Source organism: Helianthus annuus, chromosome 1 (genome assembly GCF_002127325.2).
Source record: "Helianthus annuus cultivar XRQ/B chromosome 1, HanXRQr2.0-SUNRISE, whole genome shotgun sequence".
NCBI classification, from domain to species: Eukaryota; Viridiplantae; Streptophyta; class Magnoliopsida; order Asterales; family Asteraceae; genus Helianthus; species Helianthus annuus.
This window is the reverse complement of record NC_035433.2, coordinates 126,061,165-126,079,725: the sequence shown is the minus strand read 5'-3', so window position 1 is coordinate 126,079,725 and position 18,561 is coordinate 126,061,165. Positions and strand designations below refer to the sequence as shown.

Sequence of the window (18,561 nt, the reverse complement as noted above, 5' to 3'; positions counted from 1 at the left end):
ATCACATAAAGTAAACATGCACAAGTAACACATAAGGCACACACACACGTATACTAACACCGGAATTCGCGTAATTTGAGTTTCGAGTTCGATGATGATTCGATTAACTTGATTATTGATTAATTGACTTTATCGCATTGTTACTTCCTATTATTCACAGTCGCAAATCGTTTCGCGTCGATTAACATTCGATTACTTTGATTAATAACACTTACTCCACATAATACAACTAACAGAAACACCAACATAGAATAGACTAACTATAGTCAAAGAAGTCAATCTTGACTTTGACTTTGACTTTCGGTAACACGGGGTGCTACAGCCTCCCCTTGTTTAGGGAATTTCGTCCCGAAGTTAGGCTGAAAGCTGCAAAGCACCGTGGATCACCTTTTGCTACTTTCTCTCTCTAGGCTCTCACCTGAACAACTACGGATACTTTGCCTTCATGTCGCTTTCGAGTTCCAACTGAACTCTGCGTCTCGTTTGCCTTCCCATTGGACTTTCACGATAGGTATGCGTGAGCGCCTGAGTTGCTTGGTTTGGCGGTCCATGATTTCGACAGGCTTCTCCACGAGGTGTAGCATTTCGTTGACTTGAAGGTCATCGAGAGGTACAATCAGATCATGGTCAGCTAGACACTTTCGGAGGTTCGACACATGGAAAGTCGGGTGGACGTTACTAAGTTCCTCCGGTAGTTCGAGTCTGTAGGCGACTTTTCCAATCCTTTCCAGAATCTTAAAAGGTCCAACATATCGAGGCGCTAGTTTCCCTTTCTTGCCGAATCTGACTACACCCTTCCAAGGTGATACCTTTAGGAGTACGTAGTCGCCAACGTCAAATTCAAGGGGCTTGCGTCTTCTATCGGTGTAACTTTTCTGTCTATCTCGAGTTTTCACCAAGTTGTCTCGAATCTGAAGGATTTTATCAGTCGTTTCTTGTAAAAGCTCAGGACCGGTTAATTGCGAGTGACCGATCTCGTGCCATACAATAGGCGATCGACATCTTCTTCCATATAGAGCCTCAAACGGTGCCATTTGTATGCTGGCATGATAGCTGTTGTTGTACGAGAATTCGACTAGCGGCAGGCATTTGTTCCAACGACCACCGAAGTCTATGACACACGCACGGAGCATGTCTTCAAGAGTACGGATCGTTCTTTCATTCTGTCCGTCGGTTTGGGGATGGAATGCGGTACTTAGGTTAAGCGACGTACCGAGCGCTGCTTGAAACGTTTCCCACAATCGCGACGTAAACCGAGCACCACGGTCAGAGATGATGTCACGAGGCGTACCATGATTACAAATGATCTCGTCGGTGTAGATTCGGGCTAATCGTTCTACCTTGTAGTCTTCCCGTATTGGCAAAAAGTGGGCTGATTTGGTCAAACAATCAACTATAACCCAAATACTGTCGTGACCTGATGGCGTGGGCGAAAGTTTGGTTATGAAATCCATAGCTATACTCTCCCACTTCCATATCGGAATTGGCGGTTGTTCGAGCAAGCCAGAAGGTCATTGATGTTCAGCCTTAACTCTCGCACAAGTCAGGCAACTTCCAACATAGAGAGCGATATCCCGTTTCATGCCCGACCACCAGTACTTGTAGCGAAGGTCCTGGTACATTTTATCGGCACTGGGATGAATAGAATGTCGGGATTTGTGGGCTTCATCCATTATAATCTTTCGAAAATCGGTCCGCTTAGGGACCCAAATTCAATCTAGATAGTAGAAGATCCCATTTGATTTGCTTACAAGCTGAGCTCCATCGTGATAAATCCTCTCTTTCTTCAAGGTGCATTCATTAAAGCAAGCATGTTGGGCTTCGCGGATGAGGGTTTCGAGATCGTGTTGGGCTTGGGTATTACGAATGCTGAGCAAATAACTCCGTCTGCTGAGCGCGTCAGCAACAACATTTGCCTTGCCTGGGTAATAACGAATCTCACAGTCGTAATCGTTAAGAAGTTCTTCCCATCGGCGTTGACGCATATTAAGTTCTTTTTTATTAAAGATGTGTTGTAAACTCCTATGATCGGTGAAGATCGTACACTTGGTGCCATACAGGTAGTGTCGCCAAATCTTCAATGCAAAAACAACTGCGCCTAGCTCGAGATCATGGGTTGTATAGTTCTTCTCGTGGATTTTGAGCTGACGAGATGCGTAAGCTATAACCTTGTCTCGCTGCATGAGAACGCAGCCAAGACCAAGGTTGGAAGCATCACAGTAGACAATGAAATCGCCGTTCCCATCGGGCAATCTTCGATAGAATCGAACCATTGAAACATAGCCGTTGGGCCATCTTCTCTGGTGAATTCTTTTGGTCCGAATGCCTTGAACTGTTTGAAGCTGAAAACAGTCTTGTTAGCATCTTTAGGAGCTTCGGTTCTCGACTCCTCAGAAGATTTGCTGATGTTTTCATAGACATCGCTCACAGCTTTTGCCACTTGCTTGGCGATGATAGCAGCAAGACGTCTGTCTCTCTTCTCTTGGCGGGTAAGTGGGGTTCGGTGTCCGGATGACGACATGGTCTGCAACAGGCATTGTCGTAGGTCTCAGACACATCAAAATCGAATCTCACCTCACACGTCTACTACTTACTAAAGCTCAAGAACACGTCAAAACATGTATCACATAAACACATAAGCACATAGTCACAGAAGCACATAAGCACGTAGAGCACAGAGAGACATAAACATAGAAGCACATTCCTATTTGATCACAGAGGCAGATACTATCACGTAATCCTCCTATCAACACACAGAAGCATATACAATATCCTGACTGCCTCAAAGTTTGCGAGTATTCGAATATAGCGATCGCCTATAATACATCGAGTAGTATAGTATAATCGTATAGCATAATGTCGTCCAGATCGCAGCAACTTGTTAGCGTATTGAGATAGAAGAGCAAATGCGAGTCCCCAAAGGAAAAGAGTTGGGTTCTCTACCGAAGCCGTTATTGGGCTTTCCTTTTCACCAGGTGTGTGTCGATCGAAGTGAGAGCAAAAATCGAGTAAATATCAAAATTAAACACATAAACAGTCAAACTCATATAAACACATAAACGAGTCATCAGAGTCAGCAGTTGCGGGCTCAGAATCGAAACACGTAAAAATCGAGAAATAGATTGTCTGCGGCTACTAGACATCGACTACCCAAAGCGATTCGACTATTCTCAATAGACTTGTCGTCACATTTCGACTTTCGGGATCGTGCTTCCGCCTTAATTCTTGGGCATTCAGCACGTATTCCCTAGGTCATTCTCGTGAGTTCAGGTTGTTGGAGTCTGTCGAGGCTTTGGTGAGATGAGTAAAAGTTGGAATAAGTTGCCAAGGTTTGGGTTTCACCCCTGGCTTAGCAACCTCTTCCTTGTTTTGTTAGTATAATTGAGGAGATTATTCATCAAAATATGGATTTCACTCCTGATTTGGTATAATTCTCTTCGTTCGTTATTGAAAAAAGTAATGAAGAAACTCTTTGATAAGTTGGTAAAACAATACCGAGCAAGTAACTTAGTCGAGAGTTTGCGGTTTTCACACCTAATCTCGACTAAATTGCTTGGCTCTACTTGAAAACTCGAGTGCAGTGATAACGAAGATTAACAGGATTTAGCACATAAGCTTGGTCTGTTGGTTCCTAACTATAGTCGGTCTCTAAGACAGCGACCCGAACTAGGTTGTGTCTAACCCAATTCCCTATAGTTATGGCTTTGATACCAATCTGTCACACCCCAACCAATGGCGGAATCATCGGGGCATGGCGCTGAGCGAAACAGATTGTCCAGAAGTTTCCATAACAATTATTATCACTATTCAATTTATATAATACGTCCCATACCGTACCTCAAGTAGCAAACAAATTATTACAGATAACATCAAGTCAAATATTCTGTTCCGACAACTCAGATTTAAATATAAAAATTGTCCAAATGCTTCTAGAGACTCGATCTGCAAGATCTACAGACAACTATGCTCTAGACGCTTATTCTAAGCTCGCCTTCCTAGCAGATAAGCATCCTAATTGCCTGCCACATACGTTAAAATAAAGTCAATACATGAAATGTAAAGGTGAGCATACAAGTTTGATAATAGCATAATAGATTTCGAAATAGTTTACGCATAACCAGCACGTACACAGAGGAAAACGAAGCATGTTAATTATCGACATGGATCTATCGATACCAATGACTGCGGGTTGAGTGCCCGAGGCAGTTCGCAATACATGATTTCCACCATAATCCATGTGATTAATGGTCCTTAACAACCCCCGTGTGAACGGGTGCTGAGTCCAAACTATAGTACTATCGTCGTTAAGGCAGGTAGACAGCATTCCACGTGTAAACATAACAACAAGCATTCATTTAGTCACGTAATACATGCAGAACGGTTAGCGTTTAAAGTAATTGAGTAGTGTGTTCGATTGTGATTTAGATAAGTAACGTATGTAACACCCAAAAACGCTAAAGCAAAGAGGGTTCGAGTATACTCACAACGATGGATGGATTGAAGGGAGCACTTGAGAGTAGGGTTAGCCTGAATAGTTCGATAGTTTAACGATGAGTAACGCGTAAAACGAATACAAGTGTTGTTGAGTCGAACAGCCTGGTCGATCGGACGGTAGGTTCGATCGGACGGGTTGTTCGTTCGGTTTGACAGTCCGTTCGGACAGCCTGTTCGGTCGGCCGGTAGGCTCGATCGGTTGGGCTGTTTGAGTGGATTGTTTCTTCCTTTGAGTAGGATGTGTTTGTGTATGATGGCTTGTCCTTTTGAAGTTTTCGTTGTAGTATTTGAGAACATTGAAGTGTCCTTACCTTTCAGGTCGATCGATCGAAGGGGCCGTTAGATCGGCCGGCTTAACCGATCGGTTAGGTACCTCAGTAATACGTCCTCAACAGGATGTCACCTGATCGGACGGCATGTTCGATCGGGTGGCATTCCAATACGTCGAACGAGTTGAGAATCGATTAAGTGTTGAAGCATAGTATCTCATGATCCGAAGAGTAATTCAAATCAAACCGTAGTTCGATCGAATAACACTTCGTTCAACACTAGACTTCATGAAATTGTTAAAGTGTGGGGCCATGTGCTAGCCGATCGGCTGACCTGGTCGATCGGTTGACATGTCCGATCGGTGGGGCTGTTCGTTCGAACAGCCTGTCCAATCGGTTAGCATCCTGAACTGGTCGGCCTGTTCGTCTAACACTTGGCTGTTCTGATTGCTTGACGTTATATCGAGGTATTTTGACAACGAGCTGAACCATGGAACCTTCGTTCTTACTTATTTCTCCTGCTCGGACCGGAATCACCCAAGTCCGGCCGGTGAACTGTTCGGAACGGTAGTTTGACGTTTAACCCGAAATTGGTGAACCTCGTGGATAGAATCCCGAATCTCGAACCGCACAACTACTAGAGTGATTAGTGAGTGGGTTTAAGCTCCGTTTCTACCGGTTTGAAGGCATTGAGTGCAAAGGAGTTGAAAGAAAGTTGGAAAATCCATCTTTCAATCTTTTCCACCGTGTAAATGTTTAGATCTAGGATAGATCTTTGTTTGTTTATGTGGAAATCGGCTAGATCCAAGTGATTCTTGGTGGATTAAGGCCAAAACATGAAGTTCTTCAAGAACATCATGATGACATCATCCTAGAACACTTAGATCTTGATGATTTCACGGTTAGAAATCAAGATTTGAAAGATAGAAAGGTGTAGAAGCATGCATTGATCAAGAAAGTTCAAGATTTAGGATGAAATCTTACCGGGATTGAGAGAAATCTGAGAAATAGTGAAGAACACGAGCTGGTCGGTCAGAGATTTTCCAAAAGTGGAAAGAATGACAATGACATGCCTATTTATAGGCTTCCCAAAGAGGAAAGGGTTGGCCGATCGGCCAGGCATCCCGATCAGACAGCCTGCTCGATCGGACAGTCCGTCCGATCGGCTGGGCTATTCAATCGGCTAGGAGCCTGATCGATCAACAGCCTGTTTCGAGCGTTCGGTACGACGATTTCTGATATTTCGATTTTGATTGAAGACGATACGAATACGATAGAGTTTCCTATTCAAATTACTTTTAATCCCAACCACTATATCTACATACGAGCATCTATATATCACACTATCTTTTCGCCACCATTTATCATAATTCGATTTCGATTGAGTTCGATTGAGTTCCGAGTTTCGATTGATTACCACACATCACATAAAGTAAACATGCACAAGTAACACATAAGGCACACACACGTATACTAACACCATAATTCACGTAATTCGAGTTTCGAGTTCGATGATGATTCGATTAACTTGATTATTGATTAATTGACTTTATCGCATTGTTACTTCCTATTATTCACAGTCGCAAATCGTTTCGCGTCGATTAACATTCGATTACTTTGATTAATAACACTTACTCCACATAATACAACTAACAAAAACACCAACATATAATAGACTAACTATAATCAAAGAAGTCAATCTTGACTTTGACTTTGACTTTCGGTAACACGGGGTGTTACAGTTTATCTGTTTAAGAGAACATTGTTTACCCTTTATAAATTTTTAATATATTTGGAAAGTAGTTGTGAGTGAAAGAGAAAGAAAATATAATGATAAATGTATTAAAAAGTATTATTTAATTGAAAAAAAAAGAGAGAAAATATAATGATTTTTAGTGTAATATAGGGTAAAAAAAATTGTTGAGGGGGAGGGGGGAGGGGGTTGTTTGTATGTGAATGCTCTTATTTAGTAACTTTTGTTTTTGATAAGCAAGTTTATATTTGACTTTTAAGTTAAACACCTCCCTGGTTGGTCTATATGGTTTTTAGATATTGTAGACTTGGTCTCAAAGGCTTCAATAAGTGGTTTTAATTTTTACACTCAAATGATGCTGATCACTAAGGCTACTCGGTGTGGAGGAGACAAGTCTTTGGAGGATGCTCATCCACGTAATCGCCATGTCACCATCCAAGGAGGATGTCCTTCCAAGGATAAACTAAAGGAAATGGAGGATAAGTCTCCCCCACTTATTTATTTATTTTAAATTCAACATGTTTTTTAACATTTAATAAGTTATAAAATAAAATCATTAATATTAGTGTTACATAACTTAAAAAATACTAGATTGGTAAAAATTAAAAATCCTAAGAATTCCTTTTTTAGCGATCTTTTCTTTGGTTTTACGCAAAACTGCTCGGTCTTCTTCCGGATACGAGTTGATATCGGTTGTCATTATCTCTCATTCTTTTAGTTCGTTCTTTTCTTGCTTCAAGCGAACCCGTTCATCCACTTCATGTTGCTTCGCTTGTGCCTTTTGGGTTGTGACCTTGGTGTATGCTTTGAACTGAGCCATCAAGTCGTCCATTTGCGAACCGCCCCCCGTTGCGGCTTTTTTTGCAGCCGCTGCCTTTTAGGCTTTGTCCCTGTGCGGTGGACGTGCCTCCTCTCGAACTACGTGCTCTTCTTTGTCAAATTTCGGCTCGTCATTTATATTTATTTGGCATCGTGCGTCCGAGCCCCCTGTACTATAACTTCCTGTCTCCGAGGTTTTTGTTCGTTTAGCGCTTGCAACCTTATTTGGAACCGGCACCCACTTCTTGTTGGTTCACATAACCTCTCATGCTCGGGCGTGTGGGAAAACGACCCAATGCGATTCTTCGTATCTACGCATCATCTATTTAAAAACATCTTCGTCACTCTGCCCACTACGACGATTAACATATAAATTATTATATATCCCGACAAATCGGCTCACGACCGGATGCATCTTTCGCCACTTCGAAGCGATGGAATCGAGATCGTGATAACGACCTTGTTCCATAATCGCAAGGAACTTTGATAATATTTCTTTCCAAAAACCATCGACGGTTTGGTTGCTACCTATATTTTTAGAATGTAACAAAAGCTATATATTAAAAATGTAAAATTTATATATTTTTACATGCAAACAATGGGGCTTTTTGATGTGCTAATCCATGCCTTAGCTAACGCCTCCTCCTCGATCTTTGACCAAGATTGTGACTTGGCTCTCGAAGGTTGATCTTTGTCACCGGTTTGACGCGCCACTTGCTTCCCTTTTTTCTGTTTCGAGAATTGGGGTTGCGTCTCCGGAACACATTCTTCAACTTCATCTTCTACGGGTTGTGATTGGGGAGATGATTCTACCGGTGGCATCGAAGGTTGTGGTTGCGATTGAAATTGTGAGTTGTATGGGTTTCACATTAGCATTTGTTGCAAGGATTCCCTTTGTTGCATGGATTGCACTTGGCTCATTTGAGAGAAAGCGTTGGGGATTTGTTGGAAACCCGAGAAAGCGTTGAGAGAAAATTGCGATGACGACCAACTCGGATCCAACGTAGGATAGTAGCCGGGTACCGAGAAAACGTTTGGGTTTGGGTTCGGGTTTGGATTCGCGTTTGGGTTCGGGTTCGAGTTGTTTGGATTGTAGGGATTCATGGCAAAATTTATAAAAAAAAAAGTGAAAAATTTTATAAAGTTGAAAGAAAATTTGGGTTGAAGTGGTTTAAAAATGGGGTGAAAGATGTGTATTTAAAGGTAAAATAATTTTTTATAAAAGTAGCCGTTGCATATTTAATAAGAAATTGAATTTAAAAAAAACTAGTTGTTGAACGACATTAAATGGGTGAGGTGGACGGCCGGCACAAACGTCTTGGCCAAGACAGAGAGGACGACGACGGCCAGGGGGAAACGGTGTTGGGGACTGGCGTCGGGGCTAGACGAGCCAGGGTCGTCCCCCGCACCGAGTAACCTAACATCGGCTAAGTTTTCCAACTAAGGCTAGAGGGTGTGGTTTAAAACCCTAGGAGCTTTATTACGCCACGTAAGCGCCACATAGGCGACACATAAGCAAGGAACTTTATCGCTAACTTACACTGTGTGGAATAAAACCTCTTTTTAACTATATTAAAAAAAAGAAAAGATAAATTAAAAATTCTGATTGGTTTACATTAGGTGGGGCCCCTTGATTTCATCTCTCTTGCGCGCTACTCCTTTGGAGGAATCCAAGGATGGCGCCCCCTTTAATGGAGGCGAGGTGGTTTAACTAGGTGGGGGGCGCTAAAGTTCATGAGGTGGCAGGGAGCGCCAAGCCACATCCCCTGGCGAGGTCTTGTTAAAGGACTAAAGTACTCTTAACTAAATTTAAAAAATGTTTAATTAAAACAATACATCTTTGTGGGTCTCACCCAACCGCAACGTCTTCTTCTTCTGCCTCAAACCACCACCACCACCATGTCTCTTGCATACAAAACTAATAACAGATGTTGATTGGAACAACATAACTAAATCGCAGCCAATGATTTGACATAAGCAATCAATTTTAATTGATTTTAATCGAAAACTCAGAAGCGAGTTAAGCGGCGAGTCAAGACCCCAACTAGCGAATGGAAAGCTGAAATAGCGAATCAAGAAGCGATTATGAAACCTACATCGAGATCTAAGGGAATCGAGCAACGATAATGAAATCCTTGTCTCCATGAAGGAGATATTGAAGTTCATTTTCAAAGTTCAGAGTCCATGAAGAAGACGATGGGCTTTTTTAATCTAGAAGAAACCTTCCTAAAGAAGTAGATTTACAAATGCCAAACTAAGTTAAAGAAATGGGCTTCTTTAAGGCTAAGTGGTTTAACAAAGCTTGTTTCCTTGTTATAAAAAAAAAAAACTAGCTTTGGTCTCTCCACTCTTTTCCAGAATGCAACATTCAATTGAATTCATATAAAATGAATAGATGCAAAATGCAACATTCAATTTTCAATGACCCGACACCCAACTCCATCACCAATCATTGCATCCAATTAAAATGAATAGATGCAAAATGCAACATTCAATTTTCCATTAATGCCATCATCAGGCCCATCTTGGAATCCCACTAGTGAAAACCCTAAATGCCATTATTATTTTCATGACATCTTTTTCTTTGAACAGTAAGATTCTATGATAAGTAGAATATGACGAGCAGTGCTGTAAAAACCTAAAAAAGTACAGTACAAAACAAAATCAGAAAGGTATACAACCCCAAGTCAAAGATTAGACTTTTATCATCAACAAATAATTTGGGGAGAATTTAGGAAAATGGCCAAGAATCATGTTGACTTACCAAATTAGCCATCTCATGCGTCGAAGGAGCAGCGCTTCACCGATTACGAGACACCTTTTACATCAGCAGGGCTCATTCGTGCGTCCTTAAATATAGAAGTGACACGCGTCTCAATGGGATGCGTCTTCATGCCGTTTTATGAGTCACGAATGCATGAGATGAGCCGACAACGCATGAGATGAGTCACGGACGCATGGGATGAGTCACAGACGCATGGGATGCCTCAAATCTCGCTAAAAGTAAATTTTATGAGTCACGGACGCATGAGACGCATGGATGCCATTGAGACACGTGTCACTTCTATATTTAAGGACGTATGAATGAGCCCTGCAGATGCAAAAGATGTCTCATAACTGCTCCTCCGACACATGAGATGGCCAATTTGGTAAGTCAACATGATTCTTGGCCATTTTCATAAATTCCCCCCAAGTTATTTGTTGATGATAAAAGTCTAATATTTGACTTGGGGTTGTACACTTTTCTGATTTTGTTTTGTACTGTACTTTTTCAAATTTTTACAGCACATGCTCGCCATATTCTATTTATCATAGAATCTTAATGTTTAAAGAAAAAGATGTCATGAAAGTAATAATGGCATTTAGGGTTTTCACTGGTGGGATTCCAGGATGGGCTTGATGATGGCATTAATGGAAAATTGAATGTTGCATTTTGCATCTATTCATTTTAAATGAATGCAATGATTGGTGATGGAGTGGGTGTCTGGAGTGGGTGTCTGGAGTGGGTGTCGTGCCATTGAAAATTGAATGTTGCATTTTGCATCTATTCATTTTATATGAATTGAATTGAATGTTGCATTCTGGAAGTAGGATTTATAGGAAGAAGATAATTCACGCTATCTATTTGATAGCGTTACAGAGTATTTGAAAGGTGTATTTGAAAGGTGGGGAACCGTAAAAGAATTCAAGGGGTAAATGTCAACAGGAACAAGTTAATGGAGGATATTAAAGAACTGGCTTACGACTGCCTGATGCATAGGTCGAAATTCAAACAAGTAACTTAGAACGAATGACAGAGATTCGAGATAAAGGTGTAAACAGGGCGTAGTAATTGTTTTGTTTTGTTAAATTCTGTTTTTCGGATCTTTGTAATCGGATCGGTACTTCTTGCTATGATTCAGTTTGGAATAAGAGTTCGCGTTGCCTTTCAAAAAAAAATGAATATCAGCCAAGCCAACGTGGGGTAACCTAGTTGGTAAAAACATGTCTCTTAAGGGAGAGGTTACATGTTCAATCCTGTGCAAGGATGAAAAATTTAGAATATTGGTGAATAAAAGAGCAAGCGTGGGCGTTTAAAAAAATGAATATCATTGAAAATTGAAATATACACATTCTTGACAATTATGATGCTACCGTGGAATCTTGGGTGATAGAAAGATGTCACTGGTAAGGTTTTTTTTAGAGAGAGATAGGAGGAAGAAGATAAAGGGTAGACTCATTGGTACGTTAAAACCCATTTGTACTGAAACCTTACTATATATGTGTAATTAACATATAACATAGGAATACTTAGAACGACTAAATTAGACGTCTTCTAAATCTACTGCTACAGTCATCAAGAGCATGCCTTTCTCAAATCACATGTGAAAAATTGCCACCGACATGGCTTCAATTTTCACACCATGTCACATGGTGGTGGTAAAGGTTTTTATATATTACATGGAGTAAATTGTCATTTTAGTCCCTGAGTTTTGTCCAAATTTGTCATTTTAGTCTGAATAGTTATTTTTTGTCTCTGGGTCCCTAACTTTTAAATTTTGTTGCCATTTTGATCATTTTGTCTAACTCCATCCAAAAACCCAGCTTGTAACAGGGGTATTTTAGGGATTTCCTTAAAAAATGTTTTCAGTTGCCATTTTGATCCAATTTCAAAAAACCAAAAAAATTCCAAAAAATCAAAAAAAAAATCTAAAAATAAAAAAAATCTAAAAAATCATAAAAATTCTAAAAAATTCAAAAAAAATCTAAAAATAAAAAAAATTCTAAAAAATCATAAAAATTCCAAAAAATCAAAAAATTCTAAAAAATCCAAAAATCATTAAATGTTTCGGCACGAACCGTTTCGACCCGTACCGTATCGAACCGAACCGTTTCCACCCGTACCGTATCGAATCGAACCGTTTCGACCCGTACCGTTTCGACCCGTACCGTATCGAACCGAACCGTTTCGACGCGAACCGTTTCGAACCCGTACCGTATCGAACCGAACCGTTTCGACGCTAACCGATTCGAACCCGTACCATTTCGAACCGAACCGTTTCGACCCGTACCGTATCGACGCGAACCGTTTCGAACCCGTACCGTATCGAACTGTACCGTTTCGACGCGAACCGTTTCGAACCGTACCGTTTCGACCCGTACCGTATCGAACCGAACCGTTTCGAGCTCGACTGTTTCGACACGAACCGTTTCGACCGGTACCGTTTCAACCCGAACCGTTTCGACGCGAACCGTTTCGACCCGTACCGTTTCGACGCGAACCGTTTCGAACCGAACCGTTTCGACGCAAACCGTTTTGAACCGAACCGTTTCGACCCGTACCGTATCGAACCGAACCGTTTCGACGCGAACCATTTCTAGCTGAACCGTTTCGACGCGAACCGTTTCGACCCGTACCGTTTCGAACCGTCCCGTTTCGACCCGTAGCTTTCGAACCGTACCGGTACGGGTCGAAACGGTTCGGTTCGAAACGGTTCGCGTCGAAACGGTACGGTTCGAAACGGTACGGGTCGAAACGCTTCGCGTCGAAACGGTTCGGGTTCGAAACGGTACGGGTCGAAACGGTTCGTGCCGAAACATTTAATGATTTTTGGATTTTTTAGAATTTTATGTTTTTTTAGAATTTTTTGGATTTTTAGATTTTTTTGAATTTTTTAGAATTTTTATGATTTTTTAGAATTTTTGATTTTTAGATTTTTTAGATTTTTTTTGAATTTTTTTTGATTTTTTGGAATTTTTTTGATTTTTTGGAATTAGATCAAAATGGCAACTGAAAACATTTTTTAAGGAAATGCCCAAAATACCCCTGTTACAAACTGGGTTTTTGGATGGAGTTAAACAAAATGATCAAAATGGCAACAAAATGTAAAAGTCAGGGACCCAGAGGCAAAAAAAAACTATTTGGACTAAAATGACAAATTTAGACAAAACTCAAGGACTAAAATGGCAATTTACTCTATTACATGTGAAAAGTTGTTACACTGTTTTTATTTTCTAAATGTTTTTATTTTTTAAATGCAAATAATATTGTTATGTTTTACAACTTGTATCGAAAATATTGATATCAACTTTCGCCAAATATGAGTACCGTTACTGAAAATATTCGGTACGGGACAATACCCATATTTAATAGCGTTAGGGTGTAAGGGACACCTTCGGTGACCCCATTTGGTGACCCAAGTCACCTTAAGGGAACACCGCCGCCATCACTTAGGTGAGTGATTTGGGGGAATGAAATCGGTGGGAAGTCACCGAAGAGAGGGAGGAGAGAGGGAGGAGATGGACCAATGAATTTTTTTTTTTTTAATAAAAAACCAAGTCACCTAAGAGGGGAGTGCTGCTATCAATTTAGGGTGTTAGGAGAGTTTAAGAGGGGAGTTAATATGGCACACGAGGATTGGTTATGCGTAAGAGAAGGGACTCCCCTCTTAGGGGAGTGCCCTTACACCCTTAACTTAAAAAAAAAAAACAAACGGTTGTTAATGCCTAAAAAACGTGACAGTACTAGATACATGAAATTGAGTATGTTTATTAGTCACTCTCCACTCAAAACTTTAATTTTGAGTCTCTGACTTGATTAGTCACTCTCCACTCAAAACCTCCAACTTGGAAAAATATATATTTATTAATTAGTTAGCTACATTAGACGACTTAAAAATGTCAACAAGGTTATCAAATATGAATTCATTACCATAAATACCTATTGCTGTCTCCTTCAAAACCACCCGTAAAACCCCATCTTCTACACACCTCTCTCTGCAAACCACCACCATAACCATGGCGGCGGCCTACCTCTCCCCCTCCCCCACCTTCTTCCCCCCAACCACCACCCCTACCTCCACCTTCCGCACCCTCCTCCACTTCAAACCCACACTCTCCCCCAAACACTCTTTCAAAACCCTCTGCTCCCGCCGCCCCCAATACATCCCAAACCACATCCCAAACCCTAACTACGTCCGCATCTTCGACACCACTCTCCGCGACGGCGAACAGTCCCCGGGCGCCACCATGACCACCAAGGAAAAACTCGACATCGCTCGCCAGCTGGCCAAATTAGGTGTTGATATTATTGAAGCCGGGTTTCCGGCTTCTTCGGAAGCTGATTTGGAGGCTGTGCGGTTAATCGCACAGGAAGTTGGGAATAATGTTGTTGGGGAACATGAACATGGACATGATTATGTGCCGGTGATTTGTGGGCTTGCTAGGTGTAATAAGAATGATATTGATAAGGCGTGGGAGGCGGTTAAGTATGCGAGGTTTCCGAGGATTCATACGTTTATTGCGACTAGTGAGATTCATATGAAGTATAAGTTGAAAATGAGTAAGGAGGAAGTTGTTGACAAGGCCAGGAGTATGGTGGCGTATGCGCGGAGTTTGGGGTGTCAGGATGTTGAGTTTAGTCCCGAAGATGCTGGACGGTATGTTGCTTGTTGTTGTTTTGGATGTTTTCATGTGTTTGGTGAATGATTGGTTTAGTTTGATTGGGAGTGTGGTTGATTGTTATGGTTTTGCGTCGATGTTTGCAATGTGGATGGTGTGTTATGGAATTAGGGGTTATGGTTTCGGAATAGTGATTTGTAGGTTGAAATGTTTTAGAATTTAGATAGCCAATGATAATAACCTTAAGGTGTTGTTAAAGATACAGCGCCCCCGAACTTTGTTAGTGGTCACATCAGTCATTTCTTTGTGAGTCAAACATACAGGGTGTATGTTTTGGCTTCTCATTTGACTCATATGATATCATATAACCCATATACGTTAGTGGTGTTTGGATAGTGAACTTTGTTAGTGGTCACATCAGTCATTTCTTTGTGAGTCAAACATACATGGCGTATGATTTGGCTCTTATATGACCCAGATGACCATTTTTTGCCCTATCATACGGCTCGTATGACTATCATATAACGTATGACACGTTAGTGGTGTCTGGATAGTGTGTAAGTGGTGTTTGTATAGTGGCGCCCTATTCTAGAAAAGCGTGTTTGCTTATGAGTGACAGTGTTTCTAACTAATAATCTTGCGAAGTAACCATTGTTCTTGCAACTATGTCAAAAAGCCACCATACTCATCAGTTTTTTTTTTTTTTTTTTTTTCACTTTTTTGTTCAAGTTTGTTAATTGTTGCAAAATGTAGCGTGTTTTTTCACTTTTTTGGTCGGAATAAGTGGAAAAAAAACGAAAATTGTTTGCTTTGCTTATTTGTCTGATTTTCATGGTACATAGATTTGCGTTATGTCTACAGATCAGATAGGGAATTTTTGTATGTGATATTGGGTGAGGTTATAAAAGCCGGCGCAACAACTCTCAACATTCCTGATACCGTTGGTTATAACTGGCCTCGTGAATTCGGCCAGCTCATTGCCGACATCAAAGCCAATACACCAGGCATTGACAACGTCATCATTTCTACCCATTGTCAGAATGATCTAGGACTTTCTACTGCCAATACTTTAGAGGTACGCGTATAAAATTTGTTATGTTCTTTTTTTTTTGTTTATATTACATCTATGTGCTAATATATGTCGTTCTTAGGGGGCTTATAATGGTGCAAGACAATTAGAAGTAACAATAAACGGTATTGGAGAGAGAGCCGGTAATGCTTCTTTGGAAGAGGTGAGTGTAATGTAAATCAAGCTCTCCCTCAGTATCGTAAAATTATATATTTTTATTATCTAATTGATTGTCTCATTGTTATTGAAAATAGGTGGTAATGACTTTGAAATGCAAAGGAGAATTATTAGGCGGTCTTTACACCGGGATCAATACAAAACATATTGTCATGGCTAGCAAGATGGTATATATATCAAAGTTTTTATCTTTTTATTTATTAGGTTTAATAATTATTTTGCTTACGTTGAATATATTTTTAATTAGGTGGAAGAATACAGTGGTTTGCTGGTGCAGCCTCACAAGGCTATCGTTGGTGCTAACGCTTTTGCTCATGAAAGTGGAATCCATCAAGATGGAATGTTGAAGAACAAAAGTACGTATGAAATCATGTCTCCTGAAGATATCGGACTTTTTAGGTCAAATGAAGCTGGTCTTACACTTGGAAAACTTAGGTAATCTTAATTACAGTTATTTTGTTTTTTTTATTATATATGGCATTGGGATTTTTAATATGCATAAGTCTAATGATTTTCGCATGCATTTTATATGCAGTGGACGCCATGCTTTGAAAGCTAAACTTCTTGAGGTACAATGTAATATCTAGCTTGTTGATTTTTAAAGAGTAAAATGCCATTTTCGTCCCTGAGGTTTGGCCAGTTTCGCGACTTTCGTCCAAAGGTTTGTTTTTTTGCATCTGGATCCAAAAGGTTTGAAATATTGCCATTTTCATCCGGCTCGTTAATTCCATCCATTTTTCTCCGTTAAATCAAGGGTATTTTCGTCTCTTTTGTTAACTTAAAGGCCAATTCGGTCTTTTAAATACTTGTACATTATGCTAAATGCTTGTACATAAAGTGAAAAAGACGGAATTGCCCTTTAAGTCAATAAAAAAGACGGAAATACCCCTGACTTATCGGAGAAAAATGGATAGAGTTAACCAGTCAGATGAAAACGGCAAGATTTCAAACCTTTTAGATCTAGATGCGGAAAAACAAAATTTTGGACGAAAGTTACAAAACTGGCGAAACCTCAGGGATGAAAATGGTGTTTTTTGCTCATTTTTAAATATAATGTTCGATAAACTTATTTTCTGTTTTTTTATACAGCTCGGTTACGACATTGACGGGAGCGAACTTAATGATCTGTTTTGGCGTTTTAAATCAGTTGCTGAAATGAAAAAGGTTATCACTGATGATGATCTAATAGCATTGGTATCAGACGAGGTTTTCCAGCCCAAAGTTATTTGGAAATTCGGAGATGTACAGGTACGTATACGCCTATACGGTCCCACGTGCACGCGTATTGTTTTTATTATTTAAACTAATCGAGTCCGATCATAATTTACAGGTTACATGTGGGACTTTAGGTCTTTCAACCGCAACAGTTAAGTTAATAGATGTTGACGGGGAAGAACACGTTTCTTGTTCTACTGGAACGGGACCCGTTGATGCAGCTTATAAGGCGGTTGATCTTATTGTGAAGGTTTTAAATTTAAAATATTACTTTTTTCGAAGCGCAGAAACTCATCCAAAATATATCTGATTTTGAAATATATATTTTGCAGGCTCCTGTAAAACTTCTTGAGTACTCGATGTCTGCGGTTACAGGTGGCATTGATGCGATAGCTAGCACACGTGTGGTGATCGCTGCAGAAAACGACCACACAACAACTCATGCTTCTGGAGAAAAGATTACGCGAACGTATAGGTATGTGTAACTCATTTATTTATGGCTAAAGAGATCGTAAAACGTTTGACTGTTCAACCCTTTCAATTAAATCGGTTGATGGTTGACGTGTATAATTAAACGGGTTAAACTGATCATCCCGAGCACGACCCATCTATTAAACGGGTTAGATATGACGACCCAAAACTTGACTAGTTTCGTGTTTGGAATTGTTATATCACTCTTAATATAAGTTATATTTTTAAGCGGTACATACGAAGGTGGGGCCTTATGCTATTTATGAAATTGTTGTGTTGGCTGGCAGTGGAACAGGGGCATCTATGGATATTGTGATCTCGAGTGTGAGAGCTTATGTTGGTGCCATTAACAAGATGTTAGGATTGAAGAAGCAACAAGATGATGTTAGGGTTGAAGAAGCAGTAAAAGTGAACAATTGAAGCATAAGGCCTCTTTATAAATTGGTTTTCTTTCTTGTAGTAATTAATTAGGGCTTTTGGATTGAAGGTTATTGTTAACAACTGTGAAATAATTTTGAGAAACTTGAGTTTGTGCTATTTATTTTTTATTTTTATTTTTTTTTTGATATTTTATGTTATTCAGTATTCACTTGTTTGATCATTCATCATCTTGGTTAAGAGTATACAATAAAAGTTGAAACAAAATACTGAATTGTTTTATCTTTTGGTGTGAAGTTGATATGCTAACATAAATAATACCGAGTTTGGGATGAATAACCAACCTATAGAGTGTTAAGAGCTTGGGATGAATAGCCTATACACCAACGATGTAATGAAATTATGAAAGAGTAAAAGGTCTTGTTTGTCGGTTTAACTGGCTGGCCTAAATAAAGACAAAATAAAGACCGTTAAAGAATACATTAAATGACCTGTTTATTTTTTTTGTTTATTTTTTTAATCATTTAAACTAGAGA

The 18,561-nt window shown here is 40.0% G+C and overlaps 1 protein-coding gene across 1 annotated transcript; it reads left to right on the top strand.

Moving 5' to 3' along the window:
• The first annotated feature begins 13,983 nt into the window (after nt 1–13,983).
• Nucleotides 13,984–18,215, top strand: LOC110904430 (2-isopropylmalate synthase A). Its single transcript, XM_022150281.2, has 10 exons — nt 13,984–14,753; nt 15,577–15,790; nt 15,867–15,947; nt 16,039–16,128; nt 16,209–16,396; nt 16,497–16,530; nt 17,051–17,209; nt 17,292–17,426; nt 17,509–17,651; nt 17,935–18,215. Exons 1-10 carry the CDS (start codon nt 14,113–14,115, stop codon nt 18,065–18,067), a joined length of 1,818 nt encoding a protein of 605 aa, XP_022005973.1. The 5' UTR covers nt 13,984–14,112; the 3' UTR covers nt 18,068–18,215.
• The last annotated feature ends 346 nt before the right edge of the window (nt 18,216–18,561 follow it).

Coding starts and splice junctions, on each gene's coding strand:
- LOC110904430 (XM_022150281.2), top strand. CDS start 14,113: ATGGCGGCGGCCTACCTCTCCCCCTCCCCCACCTTCTTCCCCCCAACC. Junction 15,791..15,866: donor CTACTGCCAATACTTTAGAG/GTACGCGTATAA, acceptor TGTCGTTCTTAG/GGGGCTTATAATGGTGCAAG. Junction 16,129..16,208: donor TTGTCATGGCTAGCAAGATG/GTATATATATCA, acceptor ATTTTTAATTAG/GTGGAAGAATACAGTGGTTT.